Raw genomic sequence first — 17,866 nt, 5'->3', positions numbered from 1 at the left:
TTGGTTTGAGAAACTCAGCAGAATCGGTTCCCTTATTCAACTCATTTGCACAGGCTGGCCTGAGCTAAACTGAAAGTTCTTTAACAAGACAGTTTCTCCATATCTTCACATAGGTAGGAAGCTCTATAGCAGTGGTTCTCAATCTGTGGATCCCTAGATGTTTTGGCCTACAACTCCCAGCTGTTAGGATTTCTGGGAGTTGAAGGCCAAAACATCTGGGGACCCACAGGTTGAGAACCACTGCTCTATAGCAACAATTCTGGTCATTCATTGATCTCAAAGAGCAAGAGTCTTTTGCCAATTATAGTGATCATTTGTACGAAGTTTCATTACAATATCTCAGACTACTTAAAAGTAATGAAAATAACTCGCTAATAGGGGGAAAAACACTGCTTATGCACATGCTAAGGACATAAAAGTGGCTGAGGCTGAATTGCTGATGAAAAGCGTAGCATTTTCTGCTACCTTCCGTACAACAAACTGCTTTCATAGCTGCACCAAATTCTGTTGTCTATGTGGTGCTCCCATATTCTCAGAATGTCTGTTGCTTCTGAGAACAATTTCTGTAGTTATGTTGAGAATATTCTCAAACAAATGCATGCATAAAAAGAAGAGTATATTTGTGGGAGGAGAGACTCAGTCAGACTCATGCCAGACTAATCTGATCTCTTTTTTTTTTTTTTGAGTGACTGAATATATAGGAAAGCACTAGTTGCTAAGAAAACATCAGAAAAACTGAAATAAATTTTAAATCAGTCAAAAGTGTCAATTTGATAAAAAGTAAATACAGTAGCTGAATTTGACTTTTTGAGCAGTTTTGCAAAGACATAGACAATGGATATTACGTAGCAACTTTTGCTATAGTTTGTTTGCTATCACAAATCAACTTGGAAACAAAAGATTATTCCTCGTGAGCAGCAATTTCACCTCAGTGATCCTTTGTCATGTTGTTTTCAAAGGGGCAACTGAGTTGATCTGTGTTGCAGTCAAACAATAGGATTGTGTGGCAATTTAAGATAACAGATTTATCACATCATGAACTTTTGTGCACTGTAATCCACTTTGATAGATGGATGTATAATCTTAGAGGTTTAGATATAAATGAACAATGAACACAATTTGAAGTAGCCAATGCATTCTTTCTCCAAGGATCGTGAGAAAGCTACAAAGAGTTATCTCAAAGGCCCCATCTACATGTACTGAGAATGTAGGCCTAATCCTGGATGCTGGATCAGGCCTGACTGGAGTCCACTCAGCCACCACAGAGTGGGAGGGAGACTCCAGTGCACAGCCACACCAAATATGGTGTGATGCCGCTGGGTGGCCACCCTATTTGTCCCCCATGCCCCCTTTGTCATGGTGGTTCCTAGATGTGACAAGTCGTAGTTTGGTACTCAGTCTGCTAGATAAGGGCCTTAACTATAATAATAATAATAATAATAATAATAATAATAATAATAATAATAATAATAATAATAAACAACTTTTATTTATATCCCGCCACCATCTCCTAGAAGACTCAAGGTGTGACATGCAAAATACAACAAGTACAAAACAAAGCATAGACAATAAACAGTCAACACAACATCATAAATTCACAGTACTCCCTGATAAAAACAATAAAACACAGCAATTGCTATAGATGAAACTACACACTCATGCATACATAACACTTCTGCATTTACTACACCTTTGATTATTGAGGATGTTCAACTACACAGGACTCTCAGTGGTTTAATTTGGCCTGACCATTTCTGGGGACTAATTTACTCCAGCCTAGTTTAAGGGGGAACTTCCCCACTAAAGAATATAGGTGTAAACTTTAGTTTAACACAGAACTGAGGAGCTCTGTATTAAAATCATACTAATTGAGCAGGCTTTATTTTTTATTTTAGCAGACTCAGTATTCACCTGGGCCAAAGACAGACATTTATTTCATCTGTCCTATTTAGTATCTGTCCTGGATAGTAAGTAGAATTACGCCTGTGTAGTACTTGGATGGAGGAATCACTGAGGAATACAGGTAGAGTATCTCTGAAAGGGATTACAGATTACCAGAACTGTTCTAAATTTCATATTTTATCAGATTTTGGAATATCTGCATATATATAATTATATCTAGGGTGCTGTGTGGTTTCTGGGCTGTATGTCTGTGTTCTAGCAGCAGTTTTTCCTGATGTATCCCCTCCATCTGTGGCTGGCGTCTTCAGAGGCATTTGCTTTAAGTCAGTTTTAAGTCAAACAATTTACAAAGCTATATAGGCCTCTGCTTTAACAAGATGCACAATAAATAATACTGCAGCAATAAGATATTGACAAACATCCTATCATCTGAAAATGCCAGCCACAGATTCAGGCGAAATGCCAGGAAAAAATGCTTCCAAAACATGGCCAGACAGTCTGGAGACCACACAGCACCCCAGTGATTCCAGCCATAAAAGTATTCAACAATACATATAATGATATCACTGGACTGCACACATTTTGATGCCTCAAATGTTAGCTCTGCTTCTGGGTTTATTTGACCTGCTGCTTCCGAAAACAGCAGCAGTTTCTACCTATCAGCTCTAGTTTTAAAGATACATACAGAACATATGTCATCGACCAGTTGTCATCTGATCATCCATAGAAAACCACGACAACCACATTTAAGTTTGGTTGCATGCTACAAGTTGCGAGCGAATCAGCCGTCTACAAAGATGTTACCCAGGGGAAGCCTGGATGTGTTACGATCCTGCGGGAGGTTTCTCTCATGTCCCCTAAAACACAGATTTGTGCTTTTCACCTTAAGAACAGACAAGCATCTCAAGCTCTGAGGATTATCTGGGAAGGAATCCCACTGGAGCATTGCAGCACACCAAAATACTTGGGAGTTACCCTGGACTGTGCTCTGGCTTACAAGAAGCACGGCTTGACTATCAAGCACAAAGTGGGTGCTAGAAATAATATCCTACGAAAGCTGACTGGCACAACCTGGGGTTCACAACCAGATACAGTGAAAACATCTGCCCTTGTGCTCTGCTTTTCTGCCGCTGAATATGCATGCCCAGTGTGGAATACATCTCACCACATTACAACAGTGGATGTGGCTCTTAAGGAGATATGCCACATTATCACAGAATGTCTACGCCCCATGCCACTGGAGAAATTGTACTGTTTAGTTGGTATTGCACTACCTGACATGAGCCATGAAGTAGCAGTTAATAATGAAAGGACCAAGGCAGTGACATCTCCAGCCCATCTCCTGTTCAGATATCAGCCAGCATGCCAATGCCTTAAATCAAGAAATAGTTTTCTATGATCTACAGAGATATTCGCAGGAACACCTCAGCAAGTGAGAGTCCAAAAGTGGCAGGCTAAAACCCGGAACTTCAAGCCATGGCTGATACTGAATGAGGGACTCCCTCCTGGACACACAGAAGACTGGGTGACTTGAAAGGCACTGAACAAACTGCACTCTGGCACCACGAGATGCAGAGCCAATCTTCAAAAATGGGGCCACAAAGTGGAGTCCACGACATATGAATGTGGAGAAGAGCAAACCACAGACCACTTATTACAATGCAGTCTGAGCCCTGACACATGTACAATGGAGGACCTTCTTATAACAACACCAGAGGCACTCCAAGTGGCCAGCTACTGGTCAAAGGACATTTCTTATCATGCCAAGCTTTTAACTTTGTGTTTTTAAATACATTACAACTATACCCTCAGTTCTCTTCTGACCCAATAAATAAAATAACAATATTTAACAAACTAAAGCTGACGTGGTCTTTCCAATGTAATTTTCTGAATCAATGTCAAAAATTGTTATTTTTGGAATTGTATGTTGTATGTGAGGCCGCCCGGAGCCCCCTTCAGGGTGAGAAGGGTGGGATGCAAGTATGGGAAATAAATAAATAAACCCCAAGAACAGGCTTAAAAACCAAGACACCAAGTGGGTCCTGGAAATGGGACCCAGATCTAAGTACGAGATTCATTTATGTTTTGTATACACCTTCTACACCTTGGTAATTTTATACACATTTTTAAAAAACAATTTTATGCGGAAAACCAAAGTTAGGGTGTATTAAAAGCAAAGGTGTCACTGGCCCCATCTCTAAGGTAAAGGTAAAGGCTTTTCCCTGACGTTAAGTCCAGTCGTGACGGACTCTGGGGGTTGGTGCTCATCTCCATTTCTAAGCCGAAGATCCAGCGTTGTCCGTAGACACCTCCAAGCTCATGACTGCATGGAGCACCGTTACCTTCCTGCCAGAGCGGTACCTATTGATCTACTCACATTTGCATGTTTTCGAACTGCTAGGTTGGCAGAAGCTGGAGCTAACAGCGGGCGCTCATTTTGCTCCCGGGATTTGAACCTGGGACCTTTCGGTCTGCAAGTTCAGCATCTCAGCGCTTTAACACACTGCGCCACCACCAGGGGCCCGGCCCCATCTCTACTGCCCTGTAATGTAGTTTTAAACTGCATTATAGGGTGGTGTAGATGGCGCCGCTGACAAGTTGACGGGATTTGTAGATATATAGCGGTGGGGTAAGGCAGTGGGGCAAGCAGGGGACATATCCACAGGGGAAGGGGGGGTTGAAATTTTTTTAAACGAATCATGAAGAGTAGTTCCATAACGCAAAATAATTTAGAAATCAGGCTCCATCGATAAACTTCAGTGGACACTCAAGACAGATAAACTTCAGTGGACACTCCTGGGGATTTGGATAATCAGTTAAAATTCATGAGTAAACCAAGTTTGTTCTTTAAAAAAAAAAACCTGAACATTTTCGTGGGTGGTTTGAACCCCTAACCCCTCCCGCTCGGCTGCAGCCCTGCCTATGCAGAGACCCTCCCAAAGGAGCCTCATCCGGACCCCCGTGGAGCTCCCCGCAGTCTGCCTGAAGGCGGCCCCGCGGCACAGGACTGGCCGGGCGGGGATCTCCGTGGGAGGGAAGCCCGACGCCAGCGCTGCCTCCTCGTTCTGGCCGCGGGGCGGGAGCAGGGCGCCGAGGCAGCCTCTCCGGGGAGCTGCGCCTCTGGCTCTCAGGGAGCTGCCCAGCGACTCCGCCGCCTCCCCAACTGGGCTCCAAAGTTTGGAAGGGGCTTTTCGCCAAAGCTGAAGGAGGAGGCACACGGAGCGCTGCCTCCCCCTCCTCCCCCTCCTCCCCCTCTTTGCCTGGTCCGAGCTAGAGAGGCGCTCCTCGCCTGGACGGAGTTGGGGAGCTCCTCTTGAAGGGGTGCAGGTGCGCTCCTGGAGCCCTTTCCCACGAGAAACTGTGGACATTGGAGGGAAAAAGGAAGAAGAGGAGGAAGAAGAGCGGCGCCGGCCCCCAGCAGACGATGGTGGCTTGAGCCCGACAATGCCAACATGTAAGTTTCTCTTGTCTCCCGTGACTTCTCTCTCTTTCAGGGGGAAGCCTCCGAAAGCTCGCCGCCTCTGGCTTCTCCTCGCTTTGAGACCCCTTGCTAGCCCTTGGGGTCCAAAGGAACCGGGTTTAGCTTTCGCCTCTCCTTTTCAGCTCCTTTTCACGGGTGTTTCCAAGCCGGGCAGACAAGACCCCTGCCCCTGCCCCTCTTCTCTTCAGCCAGGGACGGTGACTCGTTCCCGGGCAGAGAGAGAAAAGGCCAGGCCAGCAAACTAGAAGGAGCCAGGTAAGAGAGAGGCTTCCCAGCGGCGCCCCAAAAAGGTCCAGATTCAATAGGTTCTTCATTCGCCTTTAATAGAAAAGCAGTGGCGGAGCAAATGATGGCATCTGTTTGCTCTTGGATCATTTCATGGCAGCGGGGAAAGTTGTGCTTTTGAAAGGAAAACCCAAACATAATAAATACTGTACATTTACCTTTCTGCTGAAATGAAGAAGCACCCTGGCCTGTAAAGTTACTGTTCTTCCAGTCCTATACCCCTTTTGCAGTGTGGCCTGGAAGAAAGACCCAAAGAACGGCTGCAAATCCTCTTGTGGTTTGTGTTAGAACATTTATCTGTGCTTTCTCTGATTTCGGAGCCCCCCGTGGTGTAGCAGGTTAAACCGCTGAGCTGCTGAACTTGCTGACTGAAAGGTTGGTGGTTCAAATCCGGGGAGTGGGATGGGCTCCCGCTGTTAGTCCCAGCTTCTGCCAACCTAGCAGTTCGAAAACATGCAAATGTGAGTAGATCAATAGGTACCACTCTGGCGGGAAGGTAACGGTGCTCCATGCAGTCATGCCAGCCACATGACCTTGGAGGAGTCTACAGACAACGCCAGCTCTTCGGCTTAGACTTAGGATACGACTAGACTTCATGCCAGGGGAAAACTTTTACCTTTTTACCTTCTCTGATTTCAAACAGCTAAACGATATCTCTTTCTAGTTACAATTTAAACCCAAAATGATTTAGATGAAAGCCAAGTGAGATCTCCTGGGCAGATTTGTAACCAAGCAGAAATCACACAACCTTCCCTTTCTGGATAGAGATAAACAAAGAAAAGAAGTAAGCCAGGTTCAAAGAACAGACGCCATTCATCTTTTCTGCCCCGCCATCCTTTCCTTGAGTTTGATAGGCATTCATAGAGATCTTTTTATTTTCCCTCGAGAGAAAATACATAATATATGGAATATTATGTTTTTCTTAACTCTCCCAGTGTCAGGATGGATAGAGCAATAACTTACCCTGTAGTGTAGTGTCCATGTAAACTCATTTCTTTGCTGGTGAACTGACACTTGTTACGACTACCTCTATGCTTTTAAAAACAAATATAAAACTATGTAGTCAGGGTTAAGATGTGGAGTTTTAGGGCCTCTGTTTTGGAGAAGGAAGGAAGTACAAAATAATTACTATCAGATTCATGGATAAAATATACTCTACAATTTGGTCTATAATGCCTGTAAACTAGGCATGGGCAAACTTGGGCCCTCCGAGCATTTTGGACTTCAACTCCCACCATTCCTCACAGCCTCAGGCCCCTTCCTTTCCCCCCTCAGTCTCTTAAGTTCCTGAGGCTGTGAAGGGCCTGAGGCTGTTGGGAAAGGTAGGAGTTGAAGTCCAAAATGCATGGAGGGCCCAAGTTTGCCCCTGCCTGCTATAAATAGTAGACAATATTGCAGAACTATCTACTTAAACATATTTTATTATGAGTAATTCATTACATGTTAAAGGCAGAATTTTGACCTCTTTGGAGTTCTAAACCAATTGAGAGATGGATATGTTGGTTTCTAATTAACATATTAATCACGCATGTATTTAATAACATGTAGGTATCACCTTCATTCACCTTGGCAGTGAAACTAATCATTCCAGTTCATTTATCGACATGAACATTGCATTTTTTCATTCCCTGTCTGAGGTTTCCCGATTGCTTCGGCAGCTCAAAACAGACACGTGGTTGCTAAAAAACATTTTTTTAAAAGTCCCTTTTAATTCACCAAATGCATGCAAACTAGGGTACTATTTATGGACAATACTATTCTAGTATGAAATGTAGAGTATTGAGGAAATAAGATATAATAGAGAGCGGGCAGATGGAATATGGTCATGATTAAAGCGGATTATGTCAGACAGCTCTTGGAAAAGGAGGTGAGGTACTGGGAGGGAATGCAATTGTTGAAGAGTCTGTCATCAAGTTTTTATTTTCCTTTGTTTAAAAATGTCAATTCCTTTCCTCTTTTTGTGGTTATATTGCAGACATTGCTAACATCCATTTCACTCTTGATCATTCATGTGACAAAGCAATAGTTTAATTTGACTAAATGATTCAATTTATAATTTAAGTCTACATTGAGATACAGTAATTCAAATCTGTGTTACGATTGTATGCTTGCGCTAACATTTAATTTCATTTTCTTCCAAACTGTCCTATCCTAAGAATGATCGAGGTAGTTCTTTTGAAAGAGCATCTGAGGCAGCATTCTTATGCCTGAATTGTATGATATTAGCAAAAGTTATCTATGACCGTATATGCAAACTTACATGTACATGGAAATTCCCTGTATTGAAGAACTTCATAAATTCTAGTTTCGTGGGAACAGAGAAACCAAAGAAACTTTTCACTCATTCCTCCTCTTGTGAAAAGTTTGTTTTTTAAACATGCAGCTTTAGATGACTGTAGCCAATTCAACTCTGAGGGTTAAATGCAAATTCTGCTGGGGACCGAGAGTCATATATGCATATGTGTACATACATGCAACTCAGTGCACAGGAAAGAGGGGGATGGCAGTGAAAGCTTCTTTCCTTCTTCCAGCGATCTCCATTGCCATATTTTCCTCTGTCACTGCTAGTGGTGGAAAAGCAGTGGTCATGATAGTTGCGGACCACTGTCCCTTCTCCAATTTCCCACAGTCTCACTAACCAGTTGATGAACTGGATGAACCCCTCCAGCTTCAGCAGCTATATAAGAAGAAGGAGAGGCATATTGTATTCTCAGTGAACAAATATTATGGATATTTACAGTACAGTAGCTCTTCTTGATAATTTTCTCTTGTTTTCCTGCAAAGGTTTTGCTTTTAAAAACACTTGATCAAGGAAAACTAGTGTGGGTTGTTGTGCATTTTCTGGGCTGTATGGCCATGTTTCAGAAGATTTTGTTCAAAATCTGGCTACCAGTATTAAAAAAAATTCTAAAATCAGAACAGTAAATAAAGAAAAACACTCTGAAAACAGAGGAATTACAGACATGAATCAATCAGGGGCAGCTAACACCTCAGAACAAAGGATTCCCCCAGGCAGGAATGAAGCTTGCAAGGCCATTAATGCTAATCAAGGTGATTAATTAAAACATTCTCACTGGACTCCAACAGACGAGAGTCCTTTCTCCCAACCTGGACCTTCCACAGATATATAAACCTCCCTTGCATAGTTTTCCAATATATCTCACAACCTCTGAGGATGCCTGCCATAGATGTGGGCAAAACATTAGGAGAGAATGCTTCTGGAACATGGCCATATAGCCCGGAAAATGCACAACAACCCAGTGATTCCAGCCATGAAAGCCTTTGACAACACATAAAACTAGTGTGGGTTCTTGTATACGGTTGTGTAGAAGAGGGAATTTCAGCTAATGTTTCTTGACAAACAACCAAGTAATATGTTATCGAAGGCTTTCATGGCTGGGATCACAGGGTTGTTGTATGTCTTTCGGGCTGCGTGACCATGTTCCAGAAGTATTCTCTCCTGACGTTTCGCCCACATCTATGGCAGGCATCCTCAGAGGTTGTGAGGTATGGATAAACTAAAGGAAAAAATATATATCTGTGGAGAGTCCAGGGTGTGACAAGAGTCCTTTGTCACTGGGAAGCCAGCATTAATGTTTCAGTTAATCACTCTAATTAGCATTGGAAAGGTTTTTGTCTCTTGCCTGGGGGGATCTTTTGTTCAGTCAATAGCTGTCCTTGGGGCTCCTCTTCCTTCAGAGTGTTGGTTCCCATCTACTGTTTTGATTTTAGAGTTTTTTAATACTGGTAGCCAGATTTTGTTCATTTTCATGGTTTCCTCCTTTCTGTTGAAGTTGTCCACATGCTTGTGGATTTCAATGGCTTCTCTGTGTAGTCTGACATGATAGTTGTTGGAGTGGTCCAGCATTTCTGTGTTCTCATATAATATACTGTGTCCAGGCTGGTTCATCAAGTGCTCTGCTATGGCTGATTTCTCTGGTTGAGTTAGTCTGCAGTGCCTTTCATGTTCTTTGACTCTTGTTTGGGCACTGCGTTTGGTGGTCCCTATGTAGACTTGTCCACAGCTGCATGGTATCCGGTAGACTCCTGCAGAGGAGAGAGGATCCCTCTTGTCTTTCGCTGACTGTAACATTTGTTGGATTTTCTTTGTGGGTCTATAGATAGTTTGTAGATTGTGCTTCTTCATCAGTTTGCCTATGCGGTCAGTGGTTCCCTTGATGTATGGTAAGAACACCTTTCCTCTGGGTGGATCTTTATCTTGACTCTCATGGCTTGTTCTTGGCCTTGCAGCTCTTCTGATGTCTGTGGTGGAGTATCCATTGGCCTGTAGAGCCGAGTTTAGGTGGTTTAGTTCACCTTGGAGGAGGTGAGGTTCGCAGATTCTTTGTGCACGGTCTGTCAGGGCTTTGATTGTGCTTCTTTTTTGACTTGGGTGATGGTCGGAGTTTTTATGAAGGTATCTATCTGTGTGTGTAGGTTTTCTGTAAACTGTGTGGCCCAATTGTTGATTGGGTTTGCGGATGACCAGAACATCTAGAAATGGCAGTTTTCTTTCCTTTTCTTTTTCCATGGTGAATTGGATGTTTGGGTGGATGCTGTTAAGGTGGTCCAGGAACTTGCTGAGTTCTTCCTCTCCATGGCTCCAAATTGTGAAGGTGTCATCTACGTATGTGAACCAAACAGTGCTGTTTCTAGGGCCTGTTTTTCAAAGTGTTCCATATAGAAATTTGCTACTACTGGGCTGAGAGGGCTCCCCATGGCCACTCCATCTTTCTGTTCACAGAATCCATTGTCCCACTGAAAGTAGCTAGTGGTGAGGCAATGGTGAAACAGGTAATAGGTAACACCTGCAGACATTTCTTCCTCCGCATAGCCATTAAAGGTAAAGGAGTCTTCACTCTGTCAACTTTATATGTTGTTTAGAATGACTACGTAGTCGGCATATATGTGAGTTAAAGTGGTTGATCTACTTACTACAACCAACTTCATTCTTTGTTTTCCACATTGTACTTCATTTTAATTGGACTGCACACCAGATTAAAGTAAAGTGTGGGCATTTGAAGTAAAGGAACAATTATGCCTTTTTAATGAAAGCAGTGGAAGATTTTAAATATGTTAACCTAAGCACTGTTTAAGAAAATAGATTCTGAACAGAAGTCTGGATTAAATGTGTCTGTCTAATTCAACCTTGTTCATGTTTGTATGATCAGTCTTTTTTTACACAAACACATGATTTTTTCTGTTTCCATCAAGCTGGTGGCCAGGTCTGGAGTAGTTAGTTAACAGAATGAAATGGAATTTCATCCATGTTCTTTGTAAAGGATTTCTTGTGTTTAGTTTGATGGATACATGTGTAATTTTCCATAGGTCAAATTAGTTGATGGTGTTGGGAAGGCATTGCCTTCCCCTTCTCTTGTAGACTGGGATGCTTGCTCTGTGCACATATCCCTGTGGTGTTTTTGTCAATGTTTTGAAGCACACAGGCACCTGATCAGCTTGCATCAGCTGATTCACAAAGAACTGATGGGTGAATAGTATACATTGAGCGGGTGTTAGTCTGCACAACCAGGAAACTGTTAGATTGTAGAAAATTGAACCAGAAAACCAGAAATTGTTTATAGATGTTATGTTTGTTTATATGAAATGAACTTTTTTTAAAAAATCTTATATTTATGTACATCTAAGGTAATTTCACAACATGTTGGCCATAGCTGGAGATTGGGAAAAGTGAAGTATCCCAGAATGTTGTTGGTGGGAGGAGGAAGTCCAGGTGTGTCGGGGGGGCTTCCAGAGTTTGGGAGGTCTGTTTGAGTGTCTCTGTTCTGCAGTTGTTTGCTCAGATTATGAGGAATTTTCAATCGATTTTTGTAACACAAGTTGTGTTAGTCTCATAAATATTTTTGGGCAGTGTGGATTCCCTCTGATTATAGCATAAAGAGTGTCACGACCCAGGCTGCAGAGCACCAATAACCATACACAGAGGCCAGAATCTAACTAATATCTTTATTGAAGGAATATATAAAGTTAATAAGAACAAGTGTAGAAAATAGTCCAGAAATAGACCTTTCAGGAAAGGTCAGAAATAGTCCAAAAAAGCAATGTCCAATAGGAAATATTAAGGTCCAAAGTTGTAATCCAATAACCGAAACACTCACTTTGCCAAGCAAGGTGAGGGGAGATGACAAGGTCCTTTAGTCCATAAAACTTGAGCGTGGCTAGGAAATAACTTGATACTTGAAACAAGGCTTGAACGTGGAACAAGGTAACTAGGAACAAGAACAAGGTCCGTGGAATAACTTGGTAAAATCCGTGAAACAAGGCAAGGATTGATCCTGGGAAACAAGGCAAGGTCCGCAGATAAACAAAGGCTGGGAAGCAAGGCGAAGGCTGGATAGCAAGGCAAGGCTTGGGCAGGAGCGAGGCTTGAATCGGAGCGCGCTGTCCAGACACAACTCGCTCCGTAGGCTGACGAATTGACTCCGCGAAGTTACTACGCGGGCAAAACACCTATATAGAGTCTAACTTTCTCACCGAAGCCGTTCTCTGGGAAACAGAAACGAAAGCTAAACTCCGAGACCAGATGTTAAACTCCTTAAAGATTCTCACGAGAAACAGTCTTAATTGGCAACATTCTTAGCTGCTATCCTCGCACTCCTGCGCGAAGCTGATTCCAAACTTCTCTGTTGTTTACAAAACTCCCGGCGCAAGAACACGGGAGAAGTAGGCTCTGGGGTTGTTTGACATACTTCTGGGACACAACTTTCTTGCAGGTGCAAGGTTCCCAGATCTGCCTGGGAAAGATCTGGCTGAGAGGAATCCAGTTCAGACTGGGAAGGTAAAAAACCCAAGTTTTCATCTTCATCAGGGATTACAATGTCCTGAGCAGGACTACAAGGCCCATGGGTCATCACACTATCCCCCTCCTCAAGGCCCCTCCCAAACTGGGGCCCTCTCCCCGAGGCGCGAGGTCGCGGCTTGGCGGGATAGGTCTGATGAAAGCGGCGGGTTAGATCAGGAGCATGGACTGTGGAGGCGTCTTCCCAAGAGCGTTCCTCAGGGCCAAAACCCACCCAGTCAATGAGATATTGTAGGCGGCGGCGATGAAAGCGAGAATCCAAAATGTCCTCAACCTCGAACTCCTCCTCCCCATTCATCAACACAGGAGGGGGGGCCGGTTGGTCTGAATCAGGACGCACACCATCCGCCGGAAGGAGCAGGGAACGGTGAAACACTGGGTGAATGCGCATTGAACGCGGAAGTTGGAGTTTGAAAGTCACGGGGTTTAATTGCGCCACCACTGGATAGGGGCCAATGAAACGGGCATCTAACTTCCGGCAAGGGCGGTGGGAGGGCAGAAAGCGAGTGGACAGGAAAACCCGATCTCCTACCTTGATTTCGGGGCCCGGCTGGCGATGTTTGTCAGCGTGGCGTTTATAGTCCTCCTTGGCTTGGTCCAGTTGCTGGAGCAAAAGTTGTTGCACCGCTGTGAGTTCCTGCAGCCAATCCTCTGCTGCGGGAACTTCTGAAGTTTCAATGACAGGGGGGAAGAAACGTGGATGGAAGCCGTAGTTTGCAAAGAACGGCGTTTCTTTTGTAGAAGCTTGAACTCCATTGTTGTAGGCAAACTCAGACAGTGGTAACAGAGAAGCCCAATTGTCCTGTTGATAGTTTACATAACAGCGAAGATACTGCTCCAAAGTGGCATTGGTGCGCTCCGTTTGCCCATCTGTTTGGGGATGATGAGCTGAAGATAAGCGAGAGTCTATGCCCAATAGTTTTTGTAGTGCCTTCCAAAAACGAGAGGTGAATTGAGATCCACGGTCTGTGACTAAACTCTTGGGCAATCCATGTAGTCTGAAAACATGTTGAAGGAATAGATCTGCAGTCTCTTTGGCCGTGGGAAGACCTTCACAGGGAATGAAATGGGCTAACTTGGTGAAAAGGTCCACCACCACTAGGATCATGGTGAAACCATAGGAAGGTGGTAAGTCAGTGATAAAATCCGCAGAAATTATTTCCCATGGCCGAGATGGGGTAGGAAGGGGATGCAGAAGCCCTGAGGGCTTCTCCCTTCTTATCTTGGAGCGCTGGCATACTGGGCAGGTGTTGACATATTTTTCCACATCTTTGCGGATCTTGGGCCACCAAAAATCCCTTAGGATCAGATGCATGGTTTTAAATAGTCCGAAATGCCCAGCTGGTTTGCAGTCATGACACAGACGAAGCGCTTTCTCCCTGCCCGGTCCGGGTGGGATATAAACATGATTTCTATAGCATAGCAGTCCATCTTTAAGCGAAAAGGGAAAATGCAGACCTTGGCGAAGTTGGTCCTGCGCCCAGGCATCTGCTTGCTGACTAGCCCGGATTTCTTGAGCACAGATGGGTCCTGGAGTAGGGGAAGTTGAACCAATGGGAATGGATTTGGTGTTCCCCACCGTGAGCGTGGCAAAGTTCTCGGGTTGTAGCAGTTGGGATTCAAAGGTCTCCTTGCGTCCTGCAGCGTACTCCGGTTTACGTGACAGGGCGTCTGCTTGCTTGGTTTGGGCTGGAGTCACATAATGGATCTGGAAGTTGAAACGTTCAAAGAATAAAGCCCAACGTTGCTGCCTCTGATTTAGTTTGCGGGCAGTTCTTAGATGTTCTAGATTACGATGATCAGTGTGGACTTCAATGGGAAATTTGGCCCCTTCTAGCCAATGTCTCCAAGTTTCAAAGGCTGCCTTTATAGCCAGTAGTTCCTTTTCCCAAATGGTGTAATTCCTCTCTGGTGTGGTTAGTTGACGAGAATAAAAGGCACAGGGGTGGAGGTGATCTCCCTCCGGTTGTAAGAGTACAGCCCCAATTGCCACATCAGAGGCGTCCGCTTGCACCACAAAAGGGGTTCCAGGATTTGGGTGTTGTAGAATTGGCTGGGAGGTGAATAGTTTCTTTAGTTGCTGGAACCCTTTCTCTGCTTGATCAGTCCAGCGGAAAGGCTGCTTTCCACGGATGCAGCTAGTGATGGGGTCGGACCAGCGGGCAAAATCTGGAATGAACTTGCGGTAATAGTTCGCGAACCCCAAGAAACGCTGCACCTCTTTCTTGTTAGTTGGCGCCCGCCATTCCAACACTGCTGAGACCTTGGCTGGATCCATGGAAAGCCCTAGAGGCGAGATGCGGTAACCAAGGAAATCTACCTCTTGTAGATCAAAGGCGCATTTTTCCAGCTTGGCATAAAGTCCATGATCCCGCAATCGTTGTAACACCATTTTGACGTGGTTCTCATGTTCTGATTGTGATCTGGAAAACACCAAAAAATCGTCCAGGTAGATTATCAAGAACCTGTCTAGATAGTCCTGAAAAATGTCATTGACAAAATGCTGGAACGTTGCGGGGGCTCCGCATAAACCGAAATTCATAACTCGGGACTCAAATAATCCGAATTTGGTCTGGAAGGCGGTCTTCCACTCGTCCCCTTCCCTGATGCGAACTAAGTTGTAAGCCCCCCGAAGATCCAGCTTGGTGTAAACCTTGGCTCCTCGAAGCCGATCCAGTAGATCCGAGATTAAGGGCAGGGGATAGCTGTTCCGCTTGGTGATATTGTTCAATGCTCTGTAGTCCACCACCAAGCGTAGTTCCCCTGACTTTTTCTTCACAAACATCACTGGGGAGGCGGCTGGGGATTGAGAGGGTCTGATGAATCCCTTGCGAAGGTTTGTCTCTAGGAATTCCCTGAGAGCTTCTTGCTCTGGTTCAGTCAGGGAGTAGAGATGCCCTCGCGGGATCGGGGCCCCCTCCACCAAGTCAATGGCACAGTCATAAGGTCTATGTGGGGGTAATTTTTCGGCTTCTTTCTCATTGAATACATCCCAATACTCGGAGTACTTCTTTGGCAAGGTGATGATGGGTTCGGTGTCTGTGGCATGGCATACCTTGGCTACGAGGCAATGGTTTTGGCAGTACGGTGAAGCAAACTGCAGTTCTCTGTTGGACCAGGAGATGTTAGGGTCGTGGAGAGTCAGCCATGGAATTCCCAAAATCACAGGGAAATGGGGGACCTCGGTAACAAAGAAGGAGATCTCTTCCATGTGTTCCCTTATCCACATCCTGGTGGGTTCCGACCACTGACTTACGGGGCCCGTCTTGAGGGGGCGGCCGTCTATGGCTTGCACCACACGGGCATTCTTGAAATCATGATATTGTAATCCCAGAGAGTCGGCATACTCTCTATCGATGAAATTGTTGGTAGCTCCAGAGTCTATCATGGCGTGGATCATGACGGGTCCCCTTTTTGCTGACCATAAAGTGACCACGAGAAGGAACAGGACCCCGGTTGGCGGCTCTTGGATGGATTTTTTGACCGGGTTGGCGAGCCTCTCTACACCCGGTCGTTGGCTTCCCCCGCCGGCTGTGTACCAGTCGGCTCAGACGCCTTCGTCTCCGTGGAGGACGCCGCCGCAAGACGGGCGGCCGGCTTCCCTTTGGCTGGGCACTCTCTGGCGAAGTGGCCCCCGTTCCCGCAGTACCAGCAGAGGTTTAAGCGTTGACGACGGGCCTTCTCGGCGGCATCTAGTCTGGGACGCACATTGCCCAACTGCATCGGCACCTCCTCGCCTCCTCTGGGGTATGGGGTTGGTGGTGGGGGTCTCCACACTGGTCGTGGCTGAACGCTGGCGGGAGCGGGGGGATTTGCCCCGGCTCTACTGCCCTGGCCTCGAACCCACTGTTTCCTGTTGGCAATCATGACTTCAGCCCGTAAACATTGATCAATGAGTGCCTCGAGGGTCTGGGGAGGGTCCACCTTGGAGATTTCTTCCAGCATTTCAATGTTGAGACCCTCCCGGAATTGTCCTCTGAGGGCTACATCGTTCCAGCCGGTATTGTGGGCCAGCACTCGGAACTCGGCTATATACTGAGACATAGGTCTGTCTCCTTGGAAAAGGCGACGGAGTTTGTGACCGGCTGCCTCCAAATTGTCCTCGATTCCCCAAGTCTCCTTGAGGTGGTCCAAGAAGTGTTGCGCTGATCTTAGGTGTGGAGAGGCTTGGTCGTACAGTGCCGTCGCCCAATTGGCCGCTGGCCCGTCTAGAAGACTGTAAACCCACGCCACTTTGATGTCTTCTTGGGGAAACTCGGCATCTCGGGCCTCTAGATAAGCTTGACATTGGCGACGGAAAACATGAACCTTAGAAGCTTCTCCAGTAAACTTGGTGGGCAACGCCATGGCCGGGAGGCGGACTCCGCGCTCCCGCAAGCCCTTTATTTCTCCATCCTGGGCGTTGAGTCTGTCGCGGATGCGATCCACCTCTTCCTTGTCGATGGTGTAGGTAATCGGCTGGCCGCTCGGCCCAGGTACGTCTCCGGTGGACATTCTGGCCGAGGTTAATTGGTGCTTAGGGTGGCGCGGAGTCAAACTGTCACGACCCAGGCTGCAGAGCACCAATAACCATACACAGAGGCCAGAATCTAACTAATATCTTTATTGAAGGAATATATAAAGTTAATAAGAACAAGTGTAGAAAATAGTCCAGAAATAGACCTTTCAGGAAAGGTCAGAAATAGTCCAAAAAAGCAATGTCCAATAGGAAATATTAAGGTCCAAAGTTGTAATCCAATAACCGAAACACTCACTTTGCCAAGCAAGGTGAGGGGAGATGACAAGGTCCTTTAGTCCATAAAACTTGAGCGTGGCTAGGAAATAACTTGATACTTGAAACAAGGCTTGAACGTGGAACAAGGTAACTAGGAACAAGAACAAGGTCCGTGGAATAACTTGGTAAAATCCGTGAAACAAGGCAAGGATTGATCCTGGGAAACAAGGCAAGGTCCGCAGATAAACAAAGGCTGGGAAGCAAGGCGAAGGCTGGATAGCAAGGCAAGGCTTGGGCAGGAGCGAGGCTTGAATCGGAGCGCGCTGTCCAGACACAACTCGCTCCGTAGGCTGACGAATTGACTCCGCGAAGTTACTACGCGGGCAAAACACCTATATAGAGTCTAACTTTCTCACCGAAGCCGTTCTCTGGGAAACAGAAACGAAAGCTAAACTCCGAGACCAGATGTTAAACTCCTTAAAGATTCTCACGAGAAACAGTCTTAATTGGCAACATTCTTAGCTGCTATCCTCGCACTCCTGCGCGAAGCTGATTCCAAACTTCTCTGTTGTTTACAAAACTCCCGGCGCAAGAACACGGGAGAAGTAGGCTCTGGGGTTGTTTGACATACTTCTGGGACACAACTTTCTTGCAGGTGCAAGGTTCC

At 45.5% G+C, this 17,866-nt stretch overlaps 1 protein-coding gene across 7 annotated transcripts in view; it reads left to right on the top strand.

Annotated features, from left to right (window-relative positions):
- The first annotated feature begins 4,879 nt into the window (after positions 1-4,879).
- Positions 4,880-17,866, top strand: part of adgrg6 (adhesion G protein-coupled receptor G6) — a 124,612-nt gene continuing 111,625 nt past the window's right edge. For 2 of the 7 annotated variants that reach the window (XM_016998380.2, XM_016998378.2), the window contains exon 1: positions 4,893-5,356. In XM_016998380.2, coding sequence (XP_016853869.2) covers positions 5,355-5,356 — 2 coding nt within the window. In that variant the 5' untranslated portion in view covers positions 4,893-5,354. Of the gene's footprint in view, positions 5,357-17,866 lie in introns of all 7 variants that reach the window. The other 5 variants (XM_062977953.1, XM_062977947.1, XM_016998381.2 and 2 more) reach the window with 5 other exon arrangements.

Source organism: Anolis carolinensis, chromosome 1 (genome assembly GCF_035594765.1).
Source record: "Anolis carolinensis isolate JA03-04 chromosome 1, rAnoCar3.1.pri, whole genome shotgun sequence".
Classification (NCBI taxonomy): Eukaryota; Metazoa; Chordata; class Lepidosauria; order Squamata; family Dactyloidae; genus Anolis; species Anolis carolinensis.
Note: the sequence above shows the minus strand (reverse complement) of the source record. Positions and strands in the feature narration are given on the sequence as shown.